We start from the raw sequence: 24,891 nt of genomic DNA, 5'->3' as shown, positions 1-24,891 counted from the left end.
ACGTATTCCTGGTCTCTCTCTCTCACTTGCTCTTCCATGCACCGCTTTTGTTGTAAAACGCTCCAACCCTCTCTCCCACGTGAGACTACCCTCTCCACAGTCACGCTTTCTTCCACCCATCTCTCTCTCTCTCGAGTTCGACTTTGAAGTGGGCAGCCCACTTCAAATTTTGAAGAAACCCTCCTCTCCTTATAAGACACGTGGCATTTTAAATTAATTTCACACCCTAAATTTTCTCAACATGTGAAACACCTCCTTGAAAATGCCACGTGTAATCTCACACCCTCTCTTTCTTCCTATTTATACCCCCCACTCCCTCTCCTCACCACTCCATTCTCTCTCTCTCTCTCTCTCTCTCTCTCTCTCTCTCTCATGGATTTCGGTTTAGCTTCTAAGGATGCAACCTGGTGGGTTTTCACACTTCCAGCTTTTCTTGGAAGCAAAAGCTTATTTGATGGTTTCTTCATAATCTCTCTCACAATCGCTTCTCTCTCTCTTGGGCTTCTTACTTGGGCTTTCTCCCATGGTGGTCTGGCTTGGAAACACGGTAGAAACCAAAGAGGTCGTGTTTCCATCTCTGGTCCTCGTGGTCTCCCTATTTTCGGTAGCTTATTCAGCTTGAGCCGTGGCTTGGCTCATCGTACCCTTGCCAATATGTCTTCATCAAGCCAATCAACAACTCAGCTAATGGCTTTCAGTCTTGGCTCAACCCCTGTGGTTGTGTCATCTGACCCACAAACCGCTCGTGAGATCTTAACCTCTCCTTACTTTGCTGATCGTCCTATTAAGGAGTCGGCTAGAAAGCTTATGTTCAGCCGTGCCATTGGGTTCGCGCCGAACGGGACTTACTGGAGACTTCTTAGAAGGATTGCTTCTTCCCACCTATTCGCACCCAAGCGTATTTTAGCCCATGAAGCCGGACGTCAGCTAGATTGCTCCGCTATGTTAAGTGGTATAAATAAAGAACAATCTTCACGTGGGTTTGTGGGGTTGAGGAAACATCTTCAATCTGCGGCTCTGAACAATATTATGGGGAGTGTGTTTGGTAAACGTTACGACACGGAGCAAGATAGCGAGGAGTTGAAAGAGCTTCGTGAGATGGTTAAAGAAGGATTTGAGCTCTTAGGGGCTTTTAATTGGTCTGATTATCTTCCTTGGCTCAGTTATTTTTATGACCCATTTCATATTAAAGAACGTTGTTCTGCTCTAGTACCTCGTGTGAGTAGACTCGTTCGAAAAATCATTGAAGAACATCGACTCAGTGAGTCTGCTAATAAACCCTCTGATAATGCTGATTTTGTTGATGTTTTGCTCTCTCTCGATGGTGAAGAAAAGCTTGAAGAGAACGACATGATCGCTGTTTTATGGGTTCGTCTCTCTTACTCTTATATTTTAAAAATATTGTCTGATTTAGTAATATTGACTGAGTCAACCACGTTTTCTCTCTCTCTCAATATGTATTTATTTAATAAGAAAAATATTATTTTTAGCTGAAAAGCCTCTATAATTTAGAAAAAAAAAAAAACGATTTATATATAACTATACCAAGACCAGTTGACTCGGTTACGTTGTGCGCACTGGCTTTGTATTTAATTTTTGTTTGGTGCAGGAGATGATCTTCCGTGGAACTGATACAACAGCACTATTAACTGAGTGGGTGATGGCCGAGTTAATCTTGAACCCGGACGTACAATCCAAGCTGCAAAACGAGTTAGAACTCGTTGTTGGTGACAATAAGAGCGTAACAGACGCGGATGTTGGTAACCTACGCTACCTACAAGCCGTAGTGAAGGAAACTCTACGAGTCCACCCACCAGGCCCACTTCTTTCGTGGGCCCGGTTGTCCACATCAGATGTCCAGCTCAGCAATGGAATGGTAATTCCTTCAAACACAACTGCTATGGTGAACATGTGGGCCATCACCCATGACTCAAAAGTGTGGGAAGAAGCTTCATTGTTTAAGCCAGAGAGGTTCTTAGAATGCGCTGGTGGTGCTAACGTGGACGTGAGGGGTAATGATCTCAGACTTGCACCATTTGGTGCTGGACGTAGGGTTTGCCCAGGGAAGAACCTTGGACTTGTAACCGTTAGTCTTTGGGTTGCTAAGTTGGTGCACCATTTCAAGTGGATCCCACACCAAGATAACCCTATCGATCTTAGTGAAGTCTTGAAGCTTTCTTGTGAGATGAAGAACCCTCTTGTTGCTGTGGCTGTTCCAAGAAGGATCGTTTATGATATATAGTCTCTTGTATCCGGTTTGATTATATATAGTCTATCAAAGTGTGTCTAGGTATAGGTAGTTGGGTTTGGGTTTGGGTTGGGTTATGGTTTTGAAGAATAAACATTGGAGGTGTGATATGGGTTGGGTGGGTGGGTCTTTAGTATTTTGATAGTTGGGTCAGGTCGGGACAATTTGGATCTATGGTTTTATATGATTAATGTTACATGAATATCAATATAGGTCTTTTTTTTTTTGTTTTTGGGATAAAACTTGAAAATTGGCCTAAATCAAGAATGTCCGTCGAGTTGAGTCAACTCAACATTATGACTCGCAAGATGGTTTGTTAGTCAAATAAATATTTTTTTTTTTAATAATTTAATGATATCCTAGGTGGTGCTTGACCGATGAATTACCACATTAGTAAGTAAAGTAAAGGGTTTCAGTAACAAATACCTTTGTTGGTCAATAGAAGTTTCCTTGAAATTTCAGTGTCCATCCAGTATCGTTGAACTAAATAAAAGCGTTATACGAGAAAACAACCGTTTTAACTTTGAAATTTCAGAGTCCCTCCAGTACCGTTGAACTAAATAAAAAGCGTTATACGAGAAAACAACCGTTAACTTCAGAGAATTTTTAGGACGAAAATAATCAATTGGTTGTACTCATTTGACGTAACAAACGCACAAAACTATAGACTTTTCTGTATCGTGAAGAGAGATTTATGATTTTGTGCACTTGCCACGTTGATCGAGCATAGGCTGATTACAACGAATTGATTCATCTAAATACGCATAGACTGATTACAACGTATGTTTATTTGTTGTTTTAATTTTAATTTTTTCTACATTCATTGGATGCATACACTAGTGTAGCCTCTGATATTCTTCGACTTTTTAAATTACTAATTAATTAATCAATCCCTAATTAACATTAATAGTTCAAAACATTTATTAGGATTAGCGTATGGCTGTTTGAAAAATAGATAAAAGGGATTTTTCTATGGAGTGCAAGAGCAGTCGAGAAGATTAGGATTACAATTGGTTTTTTTTTTTTTTTTTTTTTGATAGAATTTTTTAGAGGTACATAAGAGATAGTTTGTTAAGAGTTGGTAGAGAGAGAGAGAGAGAGAGAGAGAGAGCATATGAACTAATGTATAATAATAAACATGTGATATGAGATAATAATTTATGCTTTCATAAATAAAATTTGGAGTTTTAATAGAAGTATTTAAAAATAATTCCTCGGTAGGATGTGTGTCCATTCCTCATTATTATCTTCTTCTCTGAATATTATTGTTTAAAACCTTGATATTTGTCTTATTACACTCGTGAACAATACTGAGATGATTCGAAGAGACATCTTACTTTTCTCAAACAAGACAAGAGCCTTTTTTGCCCAAACCTCTAAATTAAGAAGAGGAAGAAGAAAAAGAAAAAGAAGAAAACTTAGCATCTCAGTGACAACGTTTTGTTTCATTCATACACACGAGTCTTCTTAGGTGATGTTTGTTAAATTGAAAAAAATAAGTGCTGAATGGCATTAAGCACTGAAACTTATAAGCGCTGAATTTAAGTGTTGAAAAAGTTGTTTGTTTAGATGCTGAATCATGTTTGTTAAACATTGTTACAATCATATTATACATTGTTTGCATGTTTTAAATGCTTATTTATTATCAAACACAATAAAATATATTATTTCTTATAAAATTAAAATACAATTTATTTTTAAATAATAAATAATACTCAAATCTTCAATTTATAAATAATAATTTCTATTTAAAAAAACCCACAAATTTCAAATTAAAAATAATAATGTCATACAAGTCACCAAAATTTGAAATCAACTTTAAAATAACTTAATTTTGGATGAATAATTTTCGATGGAAATGAAGGATGTGTAATTATAAAAGTACCCTATGAATTAATAAAGGCAACCCACACTATAGCTATTTTTTGTTTTGTTTTATATGGGTTAGAGTTTTTGGAATGAACAAATTTTTAATGAGGATGGTCTATATGGTCTAGAGATCATCCTCACCAAAAATCAGTCTATTTTGAAATTTTTTACTCATCAAAAATAATTTTCAAAAAAAAAAAGGACAATTTACAGTTCTTGAACTTGTTTTGATAGGGTTAGAAGTTTCAAGATGTGTTGATTTTTTGTGAAGATGATCTCCTCATTGTAGAGATCATCCTCACAAAAAATCAACTCATTTCAAAACTTTTAACCCATATAAGACAAAATAATTTAGCTATGGTGTGGGTTTATTAGTTTGTGGGGTGTTTATATATTTATCTATGGGATATAAGAGGTGATATCCTTTTAAGAATAAGGACATATTTGTCCATGCTCAAAAAAACAAAGGACATCTTGTCCGTGTAGAAAAAAGCAAAGTGCTTACCGCTTCAGCACTTTTTTTCAGCATCAAAATAGTGCTGAATTTTTTTCACTTATTTTCAGTAATAAGCGTTGAAAATATACAGTAAACAAACGCGCTATTTTGACAAAAGTGCTGAATTTAATTTTTTTCAACAATAAACGCTGAAAAATAGTGCAAACAAACACCACCTTAGTCTTTAACAATTTTTGAAATTGTAATCTCTGTTATTGGTTGATTCAAAAGAATGGAACAAGATCTGATTACCCTAGTCTTTACGTTAGTATGATTGATTAATTTTTGTTTCTATTTTATTTGATTATTGTATAATTCCAAGATTTGTTGTATGTGATTTTGAATGTTGATTATATCATTGTATGAAATTAAGTTATAAGTTATAAGTTATATATAGATTCTTTATTCGAACAATAAATAAAGCATCTTATAAGATTACTAGGAGTTGACATTCCAACTTGCTTGAGCAAGAAGGATTGAACGATGTAATGACTTCTAACCACATATTTTCATATTCTATCGCGGTATTCCATGGCCAATATTCCCTTCTACAAAAATGCTGCTACTTACCTGTCATAACACGTGACTGTGTGGGAAAGTTCATGCGGCCCCAAAGAGATTAGTATCACCAAAGGTGGCGATATTCCCTGGATTTCCAAAAAAAAATCTCCTAGATGTTATTGCCATATATATTTCAACTTATTCCTTCACGTGCTACAGTAGATATTTTAACACTTAGCATGCAACTATACCGCTAAAGCTCTAAAAGTACTAGCTCTAAGTGTTAATAACACGACCTGAGTTCAGAACATACATTCTTTGAGTAGTATTTTTTGTGCTTTGCAAAAAAAAAAAACATCTACTAAGGATATTCAATCACGTCTAGGAGATGTGGTTTAAGTTGGCAATTGTTCAATCATGTTGAATTAAAAACTCTGCTCTCCATCTGGTGGAAAAAAAAATTATATTTGAAAGTCATTATGCTCTTGCATAAAAATTACAACAAAATCTAGATGTTTGTGCCCTACCTTCTCAATGGAGTCTCACTTGTATCTTGATGAAAAGTATCTATGATTCTACATACACATCCACATCAACAATGTGTGAAACGATGTCAATATTTTCCTTTAAAATGACATTCTATAAGAAATGATAATGAATGTAGGTATTCCACATAAACCTAATCCATAACAACTTTCATTTTTATACTATTATGATTTACCATATCAAATTTTTTATTTATTTATGAAAATCAAGATAATTTAAAAACAGATTAATATCATTTTTATATCTAAATACTCCTAAATTTTTAATTTCTAGGAAACTTGTGTTTTTTTTTTTTCCCCAACAGTCGTTCTCTATTGTGTTTTTCAATTTCAAAACAATAATAATAATAATTTGACCACACTTACATACTGTTGACATTGACAGATCATCCTACCTAGTCAAAAGTCAAAGCGTGATATGCTGTGTAGACTGTAGTGCCTGCAGTCCTGTCTGTTGCATTTTTATTTTTAAAAAACTGGTTTGGAGTTCTAACAATTCCAAAGTAACCTTATTTTATAAAATTTGTTACCCATCAAAACCTTGAAATGGGAGTTCACCTCGTAAAATATTTAAAAACATGATCTGATGGGACACGATTATAAAGAAAAAAAAATTAATTTAATTTTAGATTTAAATTTGGGAGAGTAACCATTTATTTTAAATGCCTTAGATTAAATTAAAAAATGATTTTTTTCATGAAATCTAAATGTGTGCCTTTTTAAATTGTCAATTTGATAATCCATCTGCGCCAACGACTCTGAGTAAGATTTGAAATCTTACTAAGTAAGTTATGTTAACTTGATTCATTAAGAAAAGGTGTGTTCGGTAACAAACTTAATAAAATAAGGAAGTTTGAGTACTAAAATTGCAACTTACAGTACACACAGATCACGATTGTGCAAATCTTTGATATTTATCCACCGCAGCAACTTCATTTAATGATTTAGTGGCGGTACCATAGGATCATCTGTCACATCATAAAGAAAGGAGATTCGGTGGCACGTGGACCTATCAACCTTATAAGCCAAGCTATACCAATACATACACGCCACCATGCAGACTATTTACACACCACGTGAATTTACCAAGCATTTCTCTCACAATGGCAGGTGGTGTTTCACATTGACTATTTTTATTATAATTTTTTTTATTGTTATTTTCAACTAGAAGGTACATGTGCAGACATGAATTTTAAATTTGTCCTTGTCCGAGATTAAGACGTATCGCTCGAGTTAATTCGATATCAGATCTGAACGAGACCAATTCACAAAATCATTTTTTTGATCGAGTTTTACATCACACGTTTAATTTTTTGAGTTATCTCACTAGACATCTCAAACATATCGAAAAACTCGTCCGAGATGACTCAGTATCAGAGCTGAACGAGACGAGACGCGATATCAAGTTTAAAAACATGTGTGCAAATGCACATGTTTCTAAATGTTTATTTGTAATTTAAAAGTTTATTTTAAAAATTATACAATTAAAAAGAATATTTTTATAATTTTAAAAATTAATTATAATAATATTAAAGTGGCCTCAATCTAGAATCTCATATCTTACTTCTTGATGTGAAAGAGTATAAGAATCATAAATGCTTTTCATTGAGATACGAGTGAAAAATATCTATGATTCCTATCCACTTTCATGTCTAGAACTGTGATATAAGGTTTCAGCTTGAGGTCACTCCAGCACGACTCAATTAACTAACATGATGTTAGTGTCGTGGGATTGCAATTTTTTTTATTTTTTATTATTATCAAAATGATTTTTATTATATTAAGTTTAAACGTTAAAATGAGGGCATTTTTGGAATCTCAATTTTGGTGTTGAGCTACTTCTACTCTGCTTTATCTTATTATGATAGTAAAGATTATTGAAACTAAATAACACATTAGTTCTAGTATCAATTGGGAAATTTGTAGTGAAAATTTGTACGCCTCTACCTCAAAATCTACCGCACCAGTAATTCAAGTTTGCAAAAGATACTCGTACAAGGATTGATGTGATATTTATCAAAGAAAATCACATGCTAAAAAGTCAAATTCATAGCAAAAATGATTTTAAAATCAATTACTTTTAAATAAATAAGTTTACTTATGTTTATACTAGTAGATTTTTCAATTTTTTGTATTTTTCCTTTACATTTGTTTAATTTTTGTTTAACTCAATCATGATTCCAGGATCACATTTTGGGTCTCTCCATGCTCTGCATTCTATCTTTCTAAGGATTTTTTTTTTTTAACTCAAAAGATCTTGATCTTTGTCAAAATTCCAACGATTTATCTTTATTTGCACTCATATTTCCCATGGCTCTCGAGCGTAATTGGGACTTTTTGTGCTCTACATTCTATTATGTGAGAATCCCTCCAATCTCTTGATGATGACTAATGCGATCAACTCTAATGTATGGAACAAGGAGATGACCTTAGCGATATCTTTTGAAATCCCAAGGATAATTCTTGAGATTACATTCTTTAAAATGAATCTGATGACTATCCCTAGATTTTGATATATGTCGCCCATTCACTACCATTGGAACTGGAAATCAACACTATGAATATTCAGTACCTATCAAATGCCCATTGATACCCAATAAGATGGAGAATTTTTCAATAATATATATATATATATATATATATATATATATATATATATATATATATATATATATATATATATATATATATATATATATATTGATACCCAATAATGCAGATTATTATTTTTGAATAATAAAAAAAAAACTCTAATTTATACTGTCACGTCTGATAGTTAGTACCATCAATGGATTCTTCATGAAAATACAAAGGATACTACAGTTAAAGATAATATAAGCTCTCTTAAAATATTAGAACTTTTGTTATAAGAGAGGATACCCTAATTTCTTCCCAAGTTTGGAGTCTATTAGGACTATCAATGAATTAGATCATACTCAATTTGTTTGATCCCCAATAGACTCCAAATCGAAATTATTATATATATTGGAATCGAATTATATTTTCAAATTTCTATTTCTTATCAGATCACTATTTGAAAATTTTCATTTTGATCAGGGCATAAAATATGTCAGATTTTATTTGAAATTCGAGTGATATGTCAGATTTTATTTGAAATTCGAGTGATCCGAATCCAAATTTAGCTAGTTTTGACCCTTGGAAGAGGTTATACAAGAATCAAAATATAATTATCAAATTAGAATCAGAGTTGAAACATATTATATTGTATTGGATCAGATCCGGAACTTAAGTGAAAGATCCGTTTAGATCCGGATCTTTTGAAGATCCGAACCCGATCCATTGACAGCCCTAGGGTCTAGAATGAGTGGAAAAAGTGGTCAGATTTCCAAGAAAACAAAGTCTGAGTAGGGAGGAGTGCCCTCTGTCTTGACCTAAACTACCAGCTGTCCACCCATCACTTGGGTAGCCACAGTCAAACATCATTGATCATTGACTATAAAAGATTTCAGTACACAATGTAGTACAATGCACTCTTGCAGGCTAAGGACAGATAGGGGACAAGACCAGCTACACTGAAAGGACCATTCAAGGACACTCAATATACTATATGTACGCAATATACTATATTTACAGAATTAATGGGTCCCACCTAAAGAAGATCTTCACAGACAAAGACACAATCTTCTAACCTTTGAAACCCTTGGCAAGTGAGGTGAAGTATGAATAATATACCCTTTTAAGTTATATGTTTTCTATATCATCAATATCATTTGATTTGATTTGATTTTTATTGTCAAAAGCAGAATTTAAGGGTGTCAATGGATCGGTTCTAATTCGATTCTGTTGAATTTTATCAGTTTCAATTCTTATGCCAATTCTCAAATTAATGGAATTTGAATAGAAATCCTCAAAATCTTCTCCCTAAACTGTTCGGCTTCTTGCATCATACTTATCTTTTGTTGATTTTTTATTCTTAATTGATTTGGTTTTAAGATATTTGATTATAACCAACTCCAATAAAATGGAGTCTAGAATTGGGATATTTAGTTTCAATTTAGATTAAATGGGTATCCATTGAGACCTTACGTTAAATGGTGAAGATTCTGAAATGTTAGGTCTCAATTCTTTGACCCAAACGTGGAAAGGGGCTTATAAGATCTTCCAGGCTTCCACCTTGCTTCTCCATTTGATCAAGATTCATGTTAGAACTATGCTTGGTTAATTGACTTGTTAATTCAATCTATTTGAAAAAAAAATCTTATAAATACACACATAATTAAAATATATCATAAAATAGTAACTAGGATGGAGATTATACTCCTATTTTAATAACAATTAAAATTAGTTTAAAAAAAAAAATTACTTGAATTTAGTATTTTTATAAAGTTAGAACTAAATCAAAAACCTACTCAAACTCATTCAAACTATCGAGCGTATATTTCCACTATTCTCGGGTGTGTCATATCCCAATGACCCTTATAGTTGGTTGGTTAACATGGTATCGGAGCATGTCTTTCTCTCTTCCATGTCATCCAATTAATATCTTCACGTGCTTTGATCTAGTTCGACTCATATGTGTGAGGACATGTTGAGTTTAGCCCACATCAAATACTCATTGTCTTATCTTTCTCCTTATAAGCTCTCGTGTTTTTCCACTCATTACCAATTGATTTTGAGTTGAATCCTCAAATTTATCATGGTATCAAAAGCGCTAGGTTCATATAGGGCATGGGTTCAACTTTTATAGGTGAAGGAAAGTATTGAGTGTATATTTTCCTCCACCTTCAGGTGTGTCGTACCCCAGTCAAATCCTGTGACGTTCTTATATTCATTGTTTTTCCCTTCTCCAATAGATTGGTTTTTTGGAGTAGTTGGTTGGTTAACATGGTATAAAAACAAGCCTTTCTCTCCTGCACATCACCCAAGTAATATCTCCATGTGCTTTGGTCCAGTTCGACCCACTTGTGTAGGGGCATATTGACTTTAATCCCACATCGGACACTTATTGCCTTGTCTCTCTCCTTTTACGTTCCTAGGCTTCTCCACCCATGACCAATTGGTTTTGAGTTGAACCCTCAAATTTATCATGATATTAAAGTGTTAGGTTTGTTTAAGTCATGAATTCAAATCTTTCCACCCTTATGGGTGAGGGGGGAGTGTTGAGTGTATATTTTTCTCCACTCTTAGGTGTGTCATACCCCAATCAACCCCCTGTAACCCTTTTATATTCATTATTCTCCCTTCTCCAACTTATCAATCTTTTGGAGTAATTAGTTAGTCAACATAAACCAAATCTAGACTTAACTGACTTAGGCCCAGTCAGGATTTAAGGTTGATCTAAGTACAATTGACCTATTTAAGCCTGAGTTAAAGCTCACCTAAACCCGACATGAACCCATACCTTAATGAGTCGAGTTAGGAGACAAGTAATTTTTACTCCAATTGCCAACCTGATGCAACCCTCATATATATTTTATTTTGTACAAGAATGATATTGTAGGTCACAAAACCAACATGATAAGATGATTTTCATAATAATCCCACTCAACTATGAAAATGACCCCATATAATATATTTATTTATTTTTGGATCAATTTTTTTTTTGTTTTTCTTGTTGTTGGTGATTAGCTTATGAAGTAAGGATATGGATCTAGGCCGGTCGCATTAACATCCACGAACTTCACCAACTTAAAAAAATAAAAATAAAAAAAGCCTGAAGATGTTTTATTCTCCAAATGTCCCCTTTCATTGTAAAGTACTAAATATTGTTTAAATAATAACATTAAATGAATGTTATATGAAAACGAGGTCCTATAATTATAAATTATAAATTTATTGGTGACCTCTTGACTTCCCTAGTCAGGGTTGTGCCCAATTCCATGAATCGCACCTAATCTAATTTAATTTGGCCAAAATTTTCTACACTATGATTCATGATGATGTGGCGGCAAACGTGTATATATATATATATATATAAAGATCTCAACCGTGTAAATACTAAATTTAACGGTCAAGATTTATTCATATGCCAATAATACATATCTAAAATATACTTATGTTGAGAATAAACTCTAGTTGTCGAAATATTTCGCAATCATGTGTCTTTTCATGAGTCGTCAGGTAAAACCGACAAATGACATCATAATCTTTTTGGGTTCATGGTTTAGATTAGATGGAAAAAAAAATACATATCTTTTATATGTGTAGTCAAATGCTTCAAAAAAAGTCATTGGACTTTCACATATAAAATATGTTGACTAAGAACCAAGAAAAAATTATACTTTTTTTTTGTTGCTTTTAAAATCCATATGGCAATTATGATATTGGTTGCTATGTGGTTTGAGTCTCTAGATCAAATAAAAGAAAACCTTTAAAAAAAAAAATATTACTTGAAGAACCATCGTGAAAGGGTTTCTTTCTAAATAGATCCTAAGTTTTCGACAATAGCTTGACAAGACATTTAGTAAACTTTTTTTCTTTCTAACTGGTCCTTGGACCTTATCTTCTACATTTCTCACAAATGAATGTCCTAACCGTTTGAAATCATCGTTTTCATCCAAAAATTGGATTTTTGGCATCTTAATCGAGTTTCGGAGATTTGATTCTATCGGAAAGGATTTAAGAAAGAATAAGAGGCCATTTTCAAAGATTTTTCAAATATTTTGAAGATGTATGTAAAAAATTAGGATTTTTTCACCTTTTTTTTTCTTAGTTTTTGGATGAAAATCGATCAAGAATGATTCTTTTGGGTTGAATTATCTAAACAACTTGTTATCTCAAGTTTTTTGTTGATCTTTCCACATATTTTAGTTGGAAAGACTTAAAATTTGAAAATGGGTGGATTTTACCAGTGTCGAAAATTAAAAAGTGGTGAACTCAACAATAAATAGTGGTGACTTCAACAATAACAATTGTGAACTCGACACTAAATAAAAAAATGCCGAGTTTGCCAATGATAAAAAGTGGTGAACTCAACAGTAAATAAAAAAGCGGTGAGTTCACTAGTAACGAGGGACCATTAAGAAAGAAAAGTTTACTAGATGTCCTATCAAACTACCATGCAAAACTTGGAGATTATTTAGAAAGAAATCCTTCTGCGAGTGTCCTTTAAGTAATTTTCCCTTATTTTTTCCTTATCTTCGATTTTGGAAATGGACTACCACAAAACTCTCAAATTTAAAATATAAAATCAATGGTGAAAAATATCTTCATGATATTACATAACCAATTTATTATGAATAAACACTACAAGTAATTTTATTATATTGTGTGGCATTAACATAAAAATTGAAAAAAATAGGATAACAATATTACAACACCGATATGTTATCAATAAATATCATAAGTGATTTTATTATATTGTGTGACTTTACTATAAAATTATTTATGATGTTTATTCATAACATATTGGTGTGGTAATATCACAGCCCAAAAAATATTATTTATTTAGACTAATTAAAATTTTGTGCTCTACATTCGGGTGCCACATGTACCAAAGGTCCATATGAAGAGGTAGTCCATGGAACCCATTTGTATGTATAAATAAATAAAGACATGTTGATTGTTAGACAACCACGTACAAGAGATCTTTAATCTGTAATTAGGTAGGATTTTATAAAAGATCGGTGCCTGAACTTCCTTGACTTCGACACGTTCTTGACTCGACAACACAACTAAGAAAAGTTACAATTAATTAACAATGGATGCTGAGATACTAGGATTTGTAGATATAGCTTCATGGGCACCGACAGATCTTGGGTTTTGTTTTGTTTTGTTTTTTTTGTTTTTTCTTTATTTTTCATGTTTGAATTCATGAAACAAGATGGTAGGCCAACAGCTAGATACTATATAGTTGTGTTTGTCTCTGAAACAGTCTTACGTATTATATTAAAATTAAAATGCGTGTCTCGTGAAATGGGGTTGAAAGAGAGAACAAAAGTCAAAGAGAGAGTAGTTTAGGAAGGAAGGTTGTGGTTCTAGAAATGAGAATGTTCAACCACAAACAATTGGTTTTTCCATAATTTCATGGGAACCAGTGATGACTTTTATATAGTAAAGAGTTGGGTCTATTTCTTAATCCACACACAATTGTGAAGCTGAGGATGTTCAACCACAAACAATTGGACTTCTTCTTCTTGATCCTAGATTAGTGAAAGTAGCTTTAAGATATAATAATGAAGCTGAAATTTAAAATATGATGGATACTATTATTATACTGGTAAAAATATATGAATTCTTATTTGCCACGTCAATCTTAAGGAGATGAGTTGAACACGTCTCCTTGGTAGACTCGTGTTCCACATATGTCACGTCAACTCTCATACAATTTAAATAAAGAATGGTGAACGTAGTTGTCAAGACCTTACTTTTTTTAGTTCAAGTCCCTTTCTGTTGATCACCCTTAGGAATTTATCTCATAAATTATCGGGAGTGTGTGGGGGGGAGGGGACTACATATGTCCCGAGGATTAGTTGGGTACTCTAAGAGGCACATACCCAAACATCACGATTTAAAAAAAAAAAACATATACAATTTAACCAACAAGTAGTAGTCAAGGCCCCTCTCTAAAAAGGAAGAGTTATTGAATTCAAACCCCCTTGTTGGCCACCCTCTTGTGATGGATCTTTAATGTAATCAAATTAACTAGGTAGCATCTTAGTGATAAATAAGTTCCTTTAATCTAAAGACTTATTAATCTTATATTTACTTAGGGTATGTTTGATTGCACATGAAAAATAAGGTGGAAAATCAATTTTAATAGAAAATGACATTTTTCAAGTGTTTGATTGCATATGGAAATGAAAATTCATTTTTCATCTCAATCATAAAGTCCACTAAAATATGGATTTCACTTTCCCACCTATATGGGTGGGAAAGTGAAATCCACCCATATTTTCCATCCACAATTCTTTCCCACTCATATCTTCTTCTTTCCTACCACCACCACCACCACCACCATTATACTAATCTCGTTGTCATCGCCATCATCGTCACCGTCATTGTCGTTGTCACCATCTCTGACCACCTTTTCTCTCACTCTCTTCTTCTCCTCCTTCTCTATCCCTCATCTCCTCCGCCACCACATTTTCCCCCTATTTTCCTCACTTACCTCCACCGTCGTCACCATCACCATCACGTTTTTCCTTCTTCCTCACTTACCTCCACCGCCACCACCGGCGCTGTCGTCGTCACCATTGCCACCACCACCGTCTCCGTTGGCGTCGTCGTCGCCACATCCTCCCCCTCCCTCTTCCTCCTCCTCATCTTCTCTTCTTCTTTTTTCTCATATTTTTTTCCATGATTTTATCCAAGTAAACAATGGAATTTGATTTTTCAACCCTACCTATTTTCCACTACTATTTTTTCATAGATTTCAAATTCCATGGAAAGTTACTTTCCATGCAATCTAACATACCCTCAAAAGAAAAACAATCTAACTAATAGTTGGTTAAAACATGATGCTTCTCAATGAAATCAGTCAAAAATACAATTTAGCACCTATGTGTTTTATGCATGGCCCGACTACATTATTTTACGATGGAGCCAAGGATTTTGTTTACATGGGGGCAACTAAGGCCCTTAAAAATTTAAATGTTCTTGTGGGGGCAAGTGCTCCATTGTCCCCATTGTAAATGACGGTAGTAGTTTGAGACTCAATTACTTTTCATTTGATGAGATTATACAAATAGTATGGCAACATATAAATAAAGTCGCCAACTTTCAACCCCAAGGGGGTGGCTGAATGGAAATTTCGAATCTAATTAGCAGTGAGAGACCGTAGGTTGTGTGTTTGACACCCAGTATGAGCAATATTTCCTTGGGGCCACCCATGAGAGGGAGTTCCCTCACTTACCTGGTGCATGTGATGTTAGGCGTTGCATGTGCGTAGGGAGGGTCCCCTATGCCTTGGTTCCGGCCCTGGCTTATTTGGCCGCCCTAGTTGGATGTAAGTTCGGACACCACCTCCGTTATCAAAAAAAAAAAAAAAAAAGTCTCCAACTTCATTCACATTTGTGATCATTTGTTAAGTAAGGAACAGATTGCCTAAATTTCATGTGCTTGCCTGTAGTCAATCACTTAGCTAGCTTACAATACAACCTGAAATACCTTATTGACCATCTAATGATCAAAATGAAATTTGCTTATGTTACCTTCCAAATAAAAAAATTGCTCATGTACCCAATCATAACTCATAAAATTGCTCGTGTTAAAAGCTAATACTTGGGTGTTAAAAACTTCCTAATTTTTTTAAGAGTTGTGATAATCTGACTACCCCACGTGGCATACTCAATCGACTATCTGATGTGGCAAGTTTGGGAATTGTAGATCTATGTTCCTTGGGAAACACATTTCTCTCGAGGTACACTATTATGGGGAAGTGAAGCCGTGTATCCCGAGTAGTGCAGATCTACGGTTCCCAAATTTGTTATGTCAGGGTAGTCAATTGAGTTTTCCACCTGGGGTAGTCCGATTATCACGATTCTTTTTTTAAAGAAAAGTTGGGCCAACTTGATATAATCCAAGTGAAAACGTGTTGATGGGCCGGGCCCAAAAACCAAATAAATTCAACTGGATCAAATTTTGGGTCGGATTTGATCCATTAGATAGCACATGCACTGGTTCATTTGATTGTGTATGCTGACTTACTTAACCATCACACAAACACACTCACAGAGAGTGAGGTTAGCTACATTATTAAAAGTTATCTTTCAAGTAAAAAATATGTTTCATAATTAAATGTATTTGAACAAATTAAAAAAAAAAAAAAAAAATCATTTTAGTTTCAACAAGTGGGCAAATCCCGAGGTGGTCGAAGCATACGATCTCGAGGATTCACACCATCTTTCACCAAGAACACCATATTCATTCCCCAGACTTGATGGCGCTCTAAATGACAATGCATTAACCATACACCTGCATGAAGTGAAAAAAAAAAAAGTAACAATTATATTGAAAACTAAATTCAATAAAAATTGGATCACATGTCAAATAAAGTTTTTTTTTTTTTTTTTTAATTAATAAAATCTTGGAATAGGGTCCAAATCCGACCAAGTAACAATTGGATCGGATCAAATCCAATTTGAATTACAAAATATATACATTATAGTTTACATAGTTTCTCACCTTTTAATAGTTTCTCATCGGTGAAGAGATCGTTCTCACTAGAAATCAGCCCATTCCGAAACTTCTAATCCTAATTTACAAATTGAAGAATCGTGGACCACCCGATATTTGTAAATCACTTTTGTTGGGATTAGAAGTTTCGGAATGGGCTGATATATTGTGAGGATGATCTCCTCATCATATAGATCATCCTCACAAAAAATCCTTATATATATATATATATATATATATATATATAACAATCCAAAACATAATTTTACCATTTTAAAATTAGATTTATTTTCTAGTTTTGAAAACCTCATAACTCAGCCGAGTCGACTCAATGAACTATCTAAAACAAGTTTTAGTACCAAGTCACCTCAAAATTCAATTGAGTCGCCACGAGTTTTAAAACATAGATGCATGCTACAAAATAGGATGCATTGTAATAAAGAGTACATTGTCACCAACTCATTTTCATGAAGATTATCATCAGATCATATTAGCTTAAGACTAACATTAGATTGAATAAGAGTACAATTCATTCTATCATCAATAGAAACTAATAAAAGGAAATCTAATTAGAGATAAACTAATATAATATGATTGTATCTTCATTAAAACAATTTGGTTTAATAATTAGGGCTGCAACTTGGGCGCTAGTTTGATGGTTAACTCAAGCTCAACCCAAGTTGTAGATCCCTCAACCCGAGCTCAATTCAATTCGACCATTGGATTAAAGCTCATTAACCCAAACTCAACCCAAGATTGAGCTTCTAAAATCCGGTTGTACTAGGGTTAGCCCAAATTAGATAATTTTGGATGGGGGGGGGGGGGGGGAAGCCTAATTTCATTTTGATTAATACATAAATTTTATTTTATATCTTAAAAAATAAATACAATATAAAAAATAAAATCACTAATAAATAAATTTTCTCATAACCTCCAAATCCATTAATTTTATATTACAAATTTTTTTCCTTAATTTTACAAATATATTTAGAACGAGAAAACTAATATTTTTTTTAAATAAATAAAAATATTTATATGTAAATATACAGCATTGGGTTCAGGTTGAGTTAGGTTGCCAAGAGCTTCAACTCAAGCTCAACCTGAATTGAATTCGGGTTGAAATATCCTAGCCCAGGCTCAACTAATTTTCCATATAACCCAACCCAGGCTCACTCATCAATCAGGTTGAGTTCGGGTTAGCCCTCCCAAGTTGCAACCCTAGTAGTAATGTACACCTTAAGATAATGCACCAATTTAATTTAGAGAGCTTTATTGCCACACCAACTTTTACTAACATCACCCCAATATGTGTACTATTCTTTTGTGATTTCATATAAATTGGTGTGCTATTAGAAAAGGTTGGTGTGGCAATAGCATCTCTCTTAAATTATACTCTTGGTACAATATTGTAAATGATGAAAAAAAAATTAAACAAATCAAACTCACCAGGATTATCTGCCCTAAATCTGATAGCAACCCAACCATTGTTAGGAACTCCAACTGTAGTCTCCTCTGGTGGGTCCACAAGGTTATACCTTAAGGGATCCCTTTTGGGATCAAAATTTCCAAAACCCCAACCAACAACATAGAAGCTATACCCATGTAGATGAATTGGATGATTATCACTGGCTAATACATTGGTCCCTTGTAAAACAAGCTCAACACTAGAATTATATTCCAACACCTTCACCTTTGTACCAAATTCAGGAGTCAAAAGGTTCTCTAGTAAACCATCTCCAGTATAATTAAACTTATTTACTGGCTCACTCGGAAAATCGTCACCGTAAACACCATTAATTCTATAGTAATAAGCTTGGAGAATATCAATCGAAGGTGTAACGAAACTTATGTTGTTTAAGCTCGCCGAAAACCTCCTACCCATTGGCCCTTTACAAGGTTTATTATCTGTGCAGTTAAGTAAATTAACTGAAATGGTGAAAAACAAATGAGTGTCTATGTTTAAAGGGACTTGAATTGGGTGAACTTTACTAGCTAGGCTTCTTAGTTTCTTTGTGAAATGGGTTGATGCTTGCGTTTTGTTATAAGGAGGGAGGGATGGAAGGGAAGGAGAAAATGGTGTGTGATGAGAACCATGATATTGTATGGTAGCTGAAGTTGTGGTGTTGTCGAAACCAGCTCCGATTGCACTCGAATAAGATCGAGCGGCCATGGAATAGAGACTAGGCGGTTGGTTTGCTTCTAACAAAACATCCATGGTTTGGCCTGGTGTAATCATGATGTAATTAGTCGTTAATGGTTTTGTATAGGATCCATCTGTTCCTACTAATGTGATTCGATGTTGAGTGATCGAGAAGAAGAGGTTTTCGTCCATGACTGCGTTAATTATCCGTAATAGATATGTTCGACCGCGTTGCACCATCATTTTAAAGGTTCCTATCAAGGGTAGAGAACGAAAATTTAAATATAAAAGTAGTGTGTACATAAATAGAAATTATTGAGCGAAACATGAATTTGATGTTAATGAAGTATTAAATATAGTGGGAATGCAACTCACCGTAATAAGGTGTATATTGATGCATTACATCATGCGCGACAGATTGTAATGATGTATATACATCATCTGATGTGCCAACATAAACCTTATTTATTACAATTATTGAGTATCAAACCCTGGATATGCTAGACACTCTAGGATCATTTTTCAAAGCTACTCCTATTTTGAGTCAAGAGATAGATAAATAGACACATCACAATGTGAAAAAAAAACTTATATTTGACCGCCTAAGGCCGTGGAATTTCATAAAATTTGATGGACCAAAGGCATCAAATTTTACATTGTCAAAATTTTTTTTTTCGATGGACCGAAACCGTTAAATTAATGGAGGATGGGAGAAATTTGATGGCTCTAAACTGTCGAATTGGGAATTATAAAAATTTAACAGCCATAGGCCGTCAAATTTAGCTTTCTAAAATTTGTGGGCTTTGGCCCGTCGAATTTTCTTATCAAAATTTTCAGTTTTCACATCCCATTGCATCAATTGGTGGTGTTCGTAGTGACTGAGGGGGCCCAAGAAGCGAGTTATTTATACCAAACATTATTATTAAGGTTTGGATAAAATTGCTAAGAGTGGTTATTGTATCAGTTAAGGTGGCTATGATTTCTTTTTGATTTCTATATAAATCCTATTAGGATTATTGTAATCAATAAGATCAATTATCAAAGAATATCTTTTTTTTATTTATAGTATCAGAGCCATTGATCTTCTAATTAAGATCTAACTTGTCCTAGTTACACCCTCTTCCAAGGGCCAGTGCCACCGTCGATCATCCCTTAGTCATGTTTCTAAATAAAAAAATCATCAACCATTTTTTAAGTGGCCCTTAATAAATTTGGTTTGCACCATTAACAATGAGTTGGATTCACACTATATTTAACATTATGTTAACTAAATGTTCTTCCGAGGAGAGTGTGTACCTTGTTTTGAGCATGGATAGAGAAAACCTGGTTGCCCATTTATGGTGTATGCATCAGAAAGCGCCGGTTCTCCTCCTGTAATATTTGCTTCCCTTACTATCTCCATTGTGTTTGTTTTCCACCATTCTCCTACGACACGGAGAAGATCATTCAGATAGCATACATATGTTTATGTTTGTACGCATACGTACATAAAATACATAAACATGCAAAGTTGTACGTACATAAGTACAGACATAAGATACATGGTTTTTTATGTATTAGAAATGAACACATTTGAGATAAGAGAGTAGAATATTGCCCTGGTAGATAATAAATTGAGAAAAAGTCAATTGAGATATATAGTTTGATCACATATAAGGAACCTATTGCAGCATAATTAAGAATAAATGTGCAAGTCGAAAGTTGTAAAACTATGAGGTAAAGGTAAAAAAGAAGAATAATGATTTTCTGACTCCCCCTTTGACATACTCTCCCATACTCTCTTAACGTGGCATGTGTTAGAGCCATAGATTTTTTCTCAGGATATACAACTGCACATATTTATGGGGATGTGCAGTTGTGTATCTTGAGGGAAAAAAAATCTATGATTCTAGCATAAGCCACATTAGGAGAGTATGTCGGAGGGGGGGGGGGGGGTCACAATGTAAAAAAAAAAAAAAACCAAATTTGATCGACCGAAACTGTCAAATTAATGAAGGATGGGAGAAATTCGACAGCTCTAAGCCCTCAAATTTGGGAACATTAAGATTTTCAATCTAGACCGTCAAAATTCAGTTTCTAAAATTTGAGGGCCTTGGCCCGTCAATTTTTTCTGTCGAATTTTCCATTTTTCATGTAGTGGGTGGGGTCAGAAAATCAAGATTCAAAGAAAGAACATAGATTGAGGTAGTGAGAGCTAGACTAATTAGACCCATATATCGCTCAATTGGTTAATATATAGCAACCTCAACTTTGAGGTTGTGGTATCAAGTCCAACTTACCTAAAGCCCAGGTAGAACCATAGTTTTGATGATTCTTATAATCTCTACTACATCCATAAATAGAATCAAGGGCAAACATTTATAAAGATTATTTGAAGTCATTAATACCACAGAAAGATACATAATTTGGAACTTGGAATCAAACATTAGTTGCAAAACATTGAACATATCGTAATAATTGTCTCAAATCGGCCAATCAAGGCTGTCTCAATTTTCCTTGTGACCGAGATAATACCTCGAGACAAAGATTAAGATAAAGCTAGCTAGCTACCCATCTATAGTAGTTATGGGATGAGAACAAGGATTAATTGAATTACCTAGTATGATTGGCACCTCTGCATGAGGCTTGGGGAAGGGATAGGAAGTGCCAGGCTTTGGATGAACGATGATGGCTCCATGGACCGTTGCTCTTGCCCATCCACTGTGTGCATGCCACCATAGTGTACCTTCCTCTTTAGTGAACCTAATCCTATAAGTGAATTTCTTCCCTGGTCGGATAGGACATTGTGTGATATATTCAGGGCCATCCGACCATGGATTCCTTGGTTGTTTCACTCCATGCCTGCAACATTGTTCACTCTCCAATAGTAAATAAATGTTAAAAAAAAGAAAATTATACATGTGCGCACGAGTCCTAATAGGCCAAATTAGCAAAGCATTCAATAACAAAAATTCATCGGTCTCTTATCCTTTGACTTGGATCAATATCATTTACCATGGATGCAAGTTTGTAAAAAAAAAACAAAAGCCTGGGTCATGGTAGTGTTAGAAGTAAGCAAAATGATTAAAATTCCCAAGAGACACCCCTTGTTATTGCTTTTGAAAGTAGACTTGTTACCAAGATCTTAGAAAATACCATCCAAATACACCTCAATCTACATCTAATTACAGTAAACCTAGTAGGGAAAAAAAAACAAAATACAGTTTATTCATTCCATCCGCAACGTTTAATCTGGAGATATATGCCAATTACACCGAGAAAATTTAAAAGGCATACGGCTAAATTGTTAGGGTGGTGGGATAAATCAAATTGTGCGTTGAGCCCTGATAAGCAAGTTGGGATTGCAATTTGACATCCAAGACAGGGTTGAACATTGGCTACTGACTTGGATTCTTATAGGAAATGTAACGAAACCAGCACAAGAACAAAAGATGATCAATCCTATTCCCCAGAGACCGTGGTGACATTGTAACAAGAAGAATCCTTCGAGGAAAATGACACTTTTTAAAATAGGCCCGAATGAACTAAGGGCTTGTATGATTGTGCGTCAAAAATGGGTGGAAAAATATTTCCCTTTGAAAATGTGATTTTCAGGTGTATGCTCATTTTCCCTAAAATTTAATTTCCCACCCAAAGTGATTTTCTATCCTGAGAGGGAAAATGTTTACCCACTCCACCCCCCCTAGGAAAACGATTTTCCCTCCTCCTGATATTCTCTTGCAATAAACCACTCTCAAAACTAAAAGCCAACTTTCCATTTTACATTTTCCTGGGTGCAATCAAAAGGCAGAATTCATTCTCACAAACCCAAAAAAATAAAAATAAAAAATCATATTCCAATTAAAAGAATTCGCAATCATACAGATTATAAAATAAAGTAGTTTACACTTAAAAAAAAAGATTGTTGGAGAATACTATAAAAAATAATTCTAACTTAAACATCAAAGAGTCTTTAACAAGTGCTTTGCTAAGCAAAAGAGAATCAGAGTTGAACAACTAGTGGCATAGACCACAAGGCATCTAATACTATGTTATTAGGAACATCACTGGTCAATCATGTTGACCCAAGTCAAAGTTTAGCTTTATAAATTGACCAATTAACTAAGGGTAAATAAATGGGGAAAAAAATAAAATAAATGAAGCATGTTGCATACATGACTACATATACATCATCCTATATATGGAGAGCGCATACCAGTGAAGAGTGATGTTATATGTAGCCTTGTTATAAACCTTGACAATCAATTTATCCCCTCTATGAACATTCAATGTTGGCCCAGGAAACTGCCCATTTACTGTCAAAATGTTCTTTGTGCTACAAAGTTTAGTGTAAGGAGATGATTTCACCTGCAATAAACATGTTCAACCACCTCAATCAATTTTAAAGCCTCTAATAATAAGGTATATTTGAAACAGAATAAATTTCCAAACAATTACTGAAGTTTTCAAAAATGCTGAAAGTGTTACACGTGTTGACACAATTACCTCATAATGTCGAAAAGTTGTTATCAAATTGTCAACATTACGTGATAACTTGGTCAACGTTAACCACACTTTGGAAATATCGAAAACTTTTGTAATTATTTGAAAATTTACCCTTTGAAATAAGGTGATGGAGGCAAATCATGCCATGTAGCACATTTTCCGGTCCCACAGGCCCATTATGTTTGGTCAACTTATATGAAAAATATGTTTTTTTTATTATCAGTATTAGGGTTGTCAAATAGAGTAAGTATTCATCACACCATGGTGGATCTAGAATTTATCCAATTTATCAAACCCAAATCAATAAAATACCAACTGTTAAATGGGATTTGATCTAATAAATTAATATAAATAAAACAAGATACTAATAATGTCTTGGGAGAATTACTAAAACAGATATGTATGAACTTTGTTGTAATTACCAAATCAGTTATTTTTTTTAATATTTTTTATTTATGAAAACAATCATTTCATATACGATCATAGCACTGATAATTTGATGAATTTACCCTTTTGACTGTACGTTGAATACTGGTTCATAGAAAAGGTAAATAAGTAAATAACAAATGTGATTACACAAAATATAATCATTTCAATAAATAAAAAATTTGCAAAATCAGGTATATATGACCATTTTTGTAAATATATATATTTTTAAAAAGCATGGGTAATATGTGTGTCAAATGGCATGTAAAAGGGGTGGGTGTTCAAGGGGGAAGCAAGGATTTTGCCAATGTGGGGACAATTAAGAGTGAAAAAGAAAAATTGTGGGTAACTAAGAGTGAAATTTTTTTGTGTGGGGGTAATAGTGACAGATTTTTTTATCTACCACTAAAATCTATCCAAATAGTTCACTAATCCATAGACATTGAAAATTCTCGTGGGGACAAGTGCCCCCACTGTAAATCCACCCTTGGGTGTTGATGGTCTAGGTAAAACTGGAAAATTCTACAGGTCAAGCAAGGCCCACAAACATTAGAAATCAAATTTCGATGGCCTTGAGAAGTCAAATATGGGCTTTTTTCAGTTGTGATGGGAAAACCATCAAGGAAGCCAAGGAGGCTTATGAAATATGCCTCATTATCAAGGGACGTAAGTTGAAAACAAAACCATGCATATATGGCATCTCACAGAGAGAGAGAGAGAGAGAGAGAGAGAGAGTTACCACAAATTTATGAGAATGGGTTTTGCCATTGGCTTTATGAATGAAGAAGACAAACATCAAAAACCCTATAATCTTCAAAGTGATGGTCCTCCTAAAACCCATTGTTCTTCGAGATTAGAAAATAATTTCTTCTTTCTGTGTCTTTTCTCTTTACTTGTTTAGGTCCATTTGGCATCTTTAATGATATGTAAACTATTTAAGGAAAGATAACTTTAAAGGAAAAAAATCTCAATCTTCTCCACTTTTTTTTTTTTTTTTTTTAGTAACAAAATAAATTATTTTTGTCAATTTTCAAAGAGTTTAGATTCTCTACTCCCCAGAAATGATTAATATTACCAAACACAAGCATCATTCTTTTGCCATGTG

At 34.0% G+C, this 24,891-nt stretch overlaps 2 protein-coding genes across 2 annotated transcripts; one reads left to right on the top strand and one right to left on the bottom strand.

The window, feature by feature from the left end:
• The first annotated feature begins 332 nt into the window (after positions 1-332).
• Positions 333-2,349, top strand: CYP78A7 (cytochrome P450, family 78, subfamily A, polypeptide 7). Its single transcript, XM_086431415.1, has 2 exons — positions 333-1,368; positions 1,610-2,349. The coding sequence occupies exons 1-2, from the start codon at positions 373-375 to the stop codon at positions 2,240-2,242; spliced, it is 1,629 nt and encodes a 542-aa protein (XP_086287541.1). The 5' UTR covers positions 333-372; the 3' UTR covers positions 2,243-2,349.
• A 14,047-nt stretch (positions 2,350-16,396) lies between these two features.
• LAC14 (laccase 14) lies at positions 16,397-24,654 on the bottom strand. The gene is made up of 6 exons (XM_086459572.1): positions 24,526-24,654; positions 23,071-23,222; positions 21,472-21,716; positions 20,172-20,300; positions 18,182-19,129; positions 16,397-16,534 (listed from the first exon to the last, which is right to left on the bottom strand). The coding sequence occupies exons 1-6, from the start codon at positions 24,625-24,627 to the stop codon at positions 16,404-16,406; spliced, it is 1,707 nt and encodes a 568-aa protein (XP_086315698.1). The 5' UTR covers positions 24,628-24,654; the 3' UTR covers positions 16,397-16,403.
• Positions 24,655-24,891: the final 237 nt, after the last annotated feature.

This window comes from Akebia trifoliata, chromosome 2 (assembly GCF_017979445.1).
Source record: "Akebia trifoliata isolate Shusen 1 chromosome 2, ASM1797944v1, whole genome shotgun sequence".
Lineage (NCBI taxonomy): Eukaryota > Viridiplantae > Streptophyta > Magnoliopsida > Ranunculales > Lardizabalaceae > Akebia > Akebia trifoliata.
This window is presented reverse-complemented; position numbering and strand designations above follow the sequence as displayed.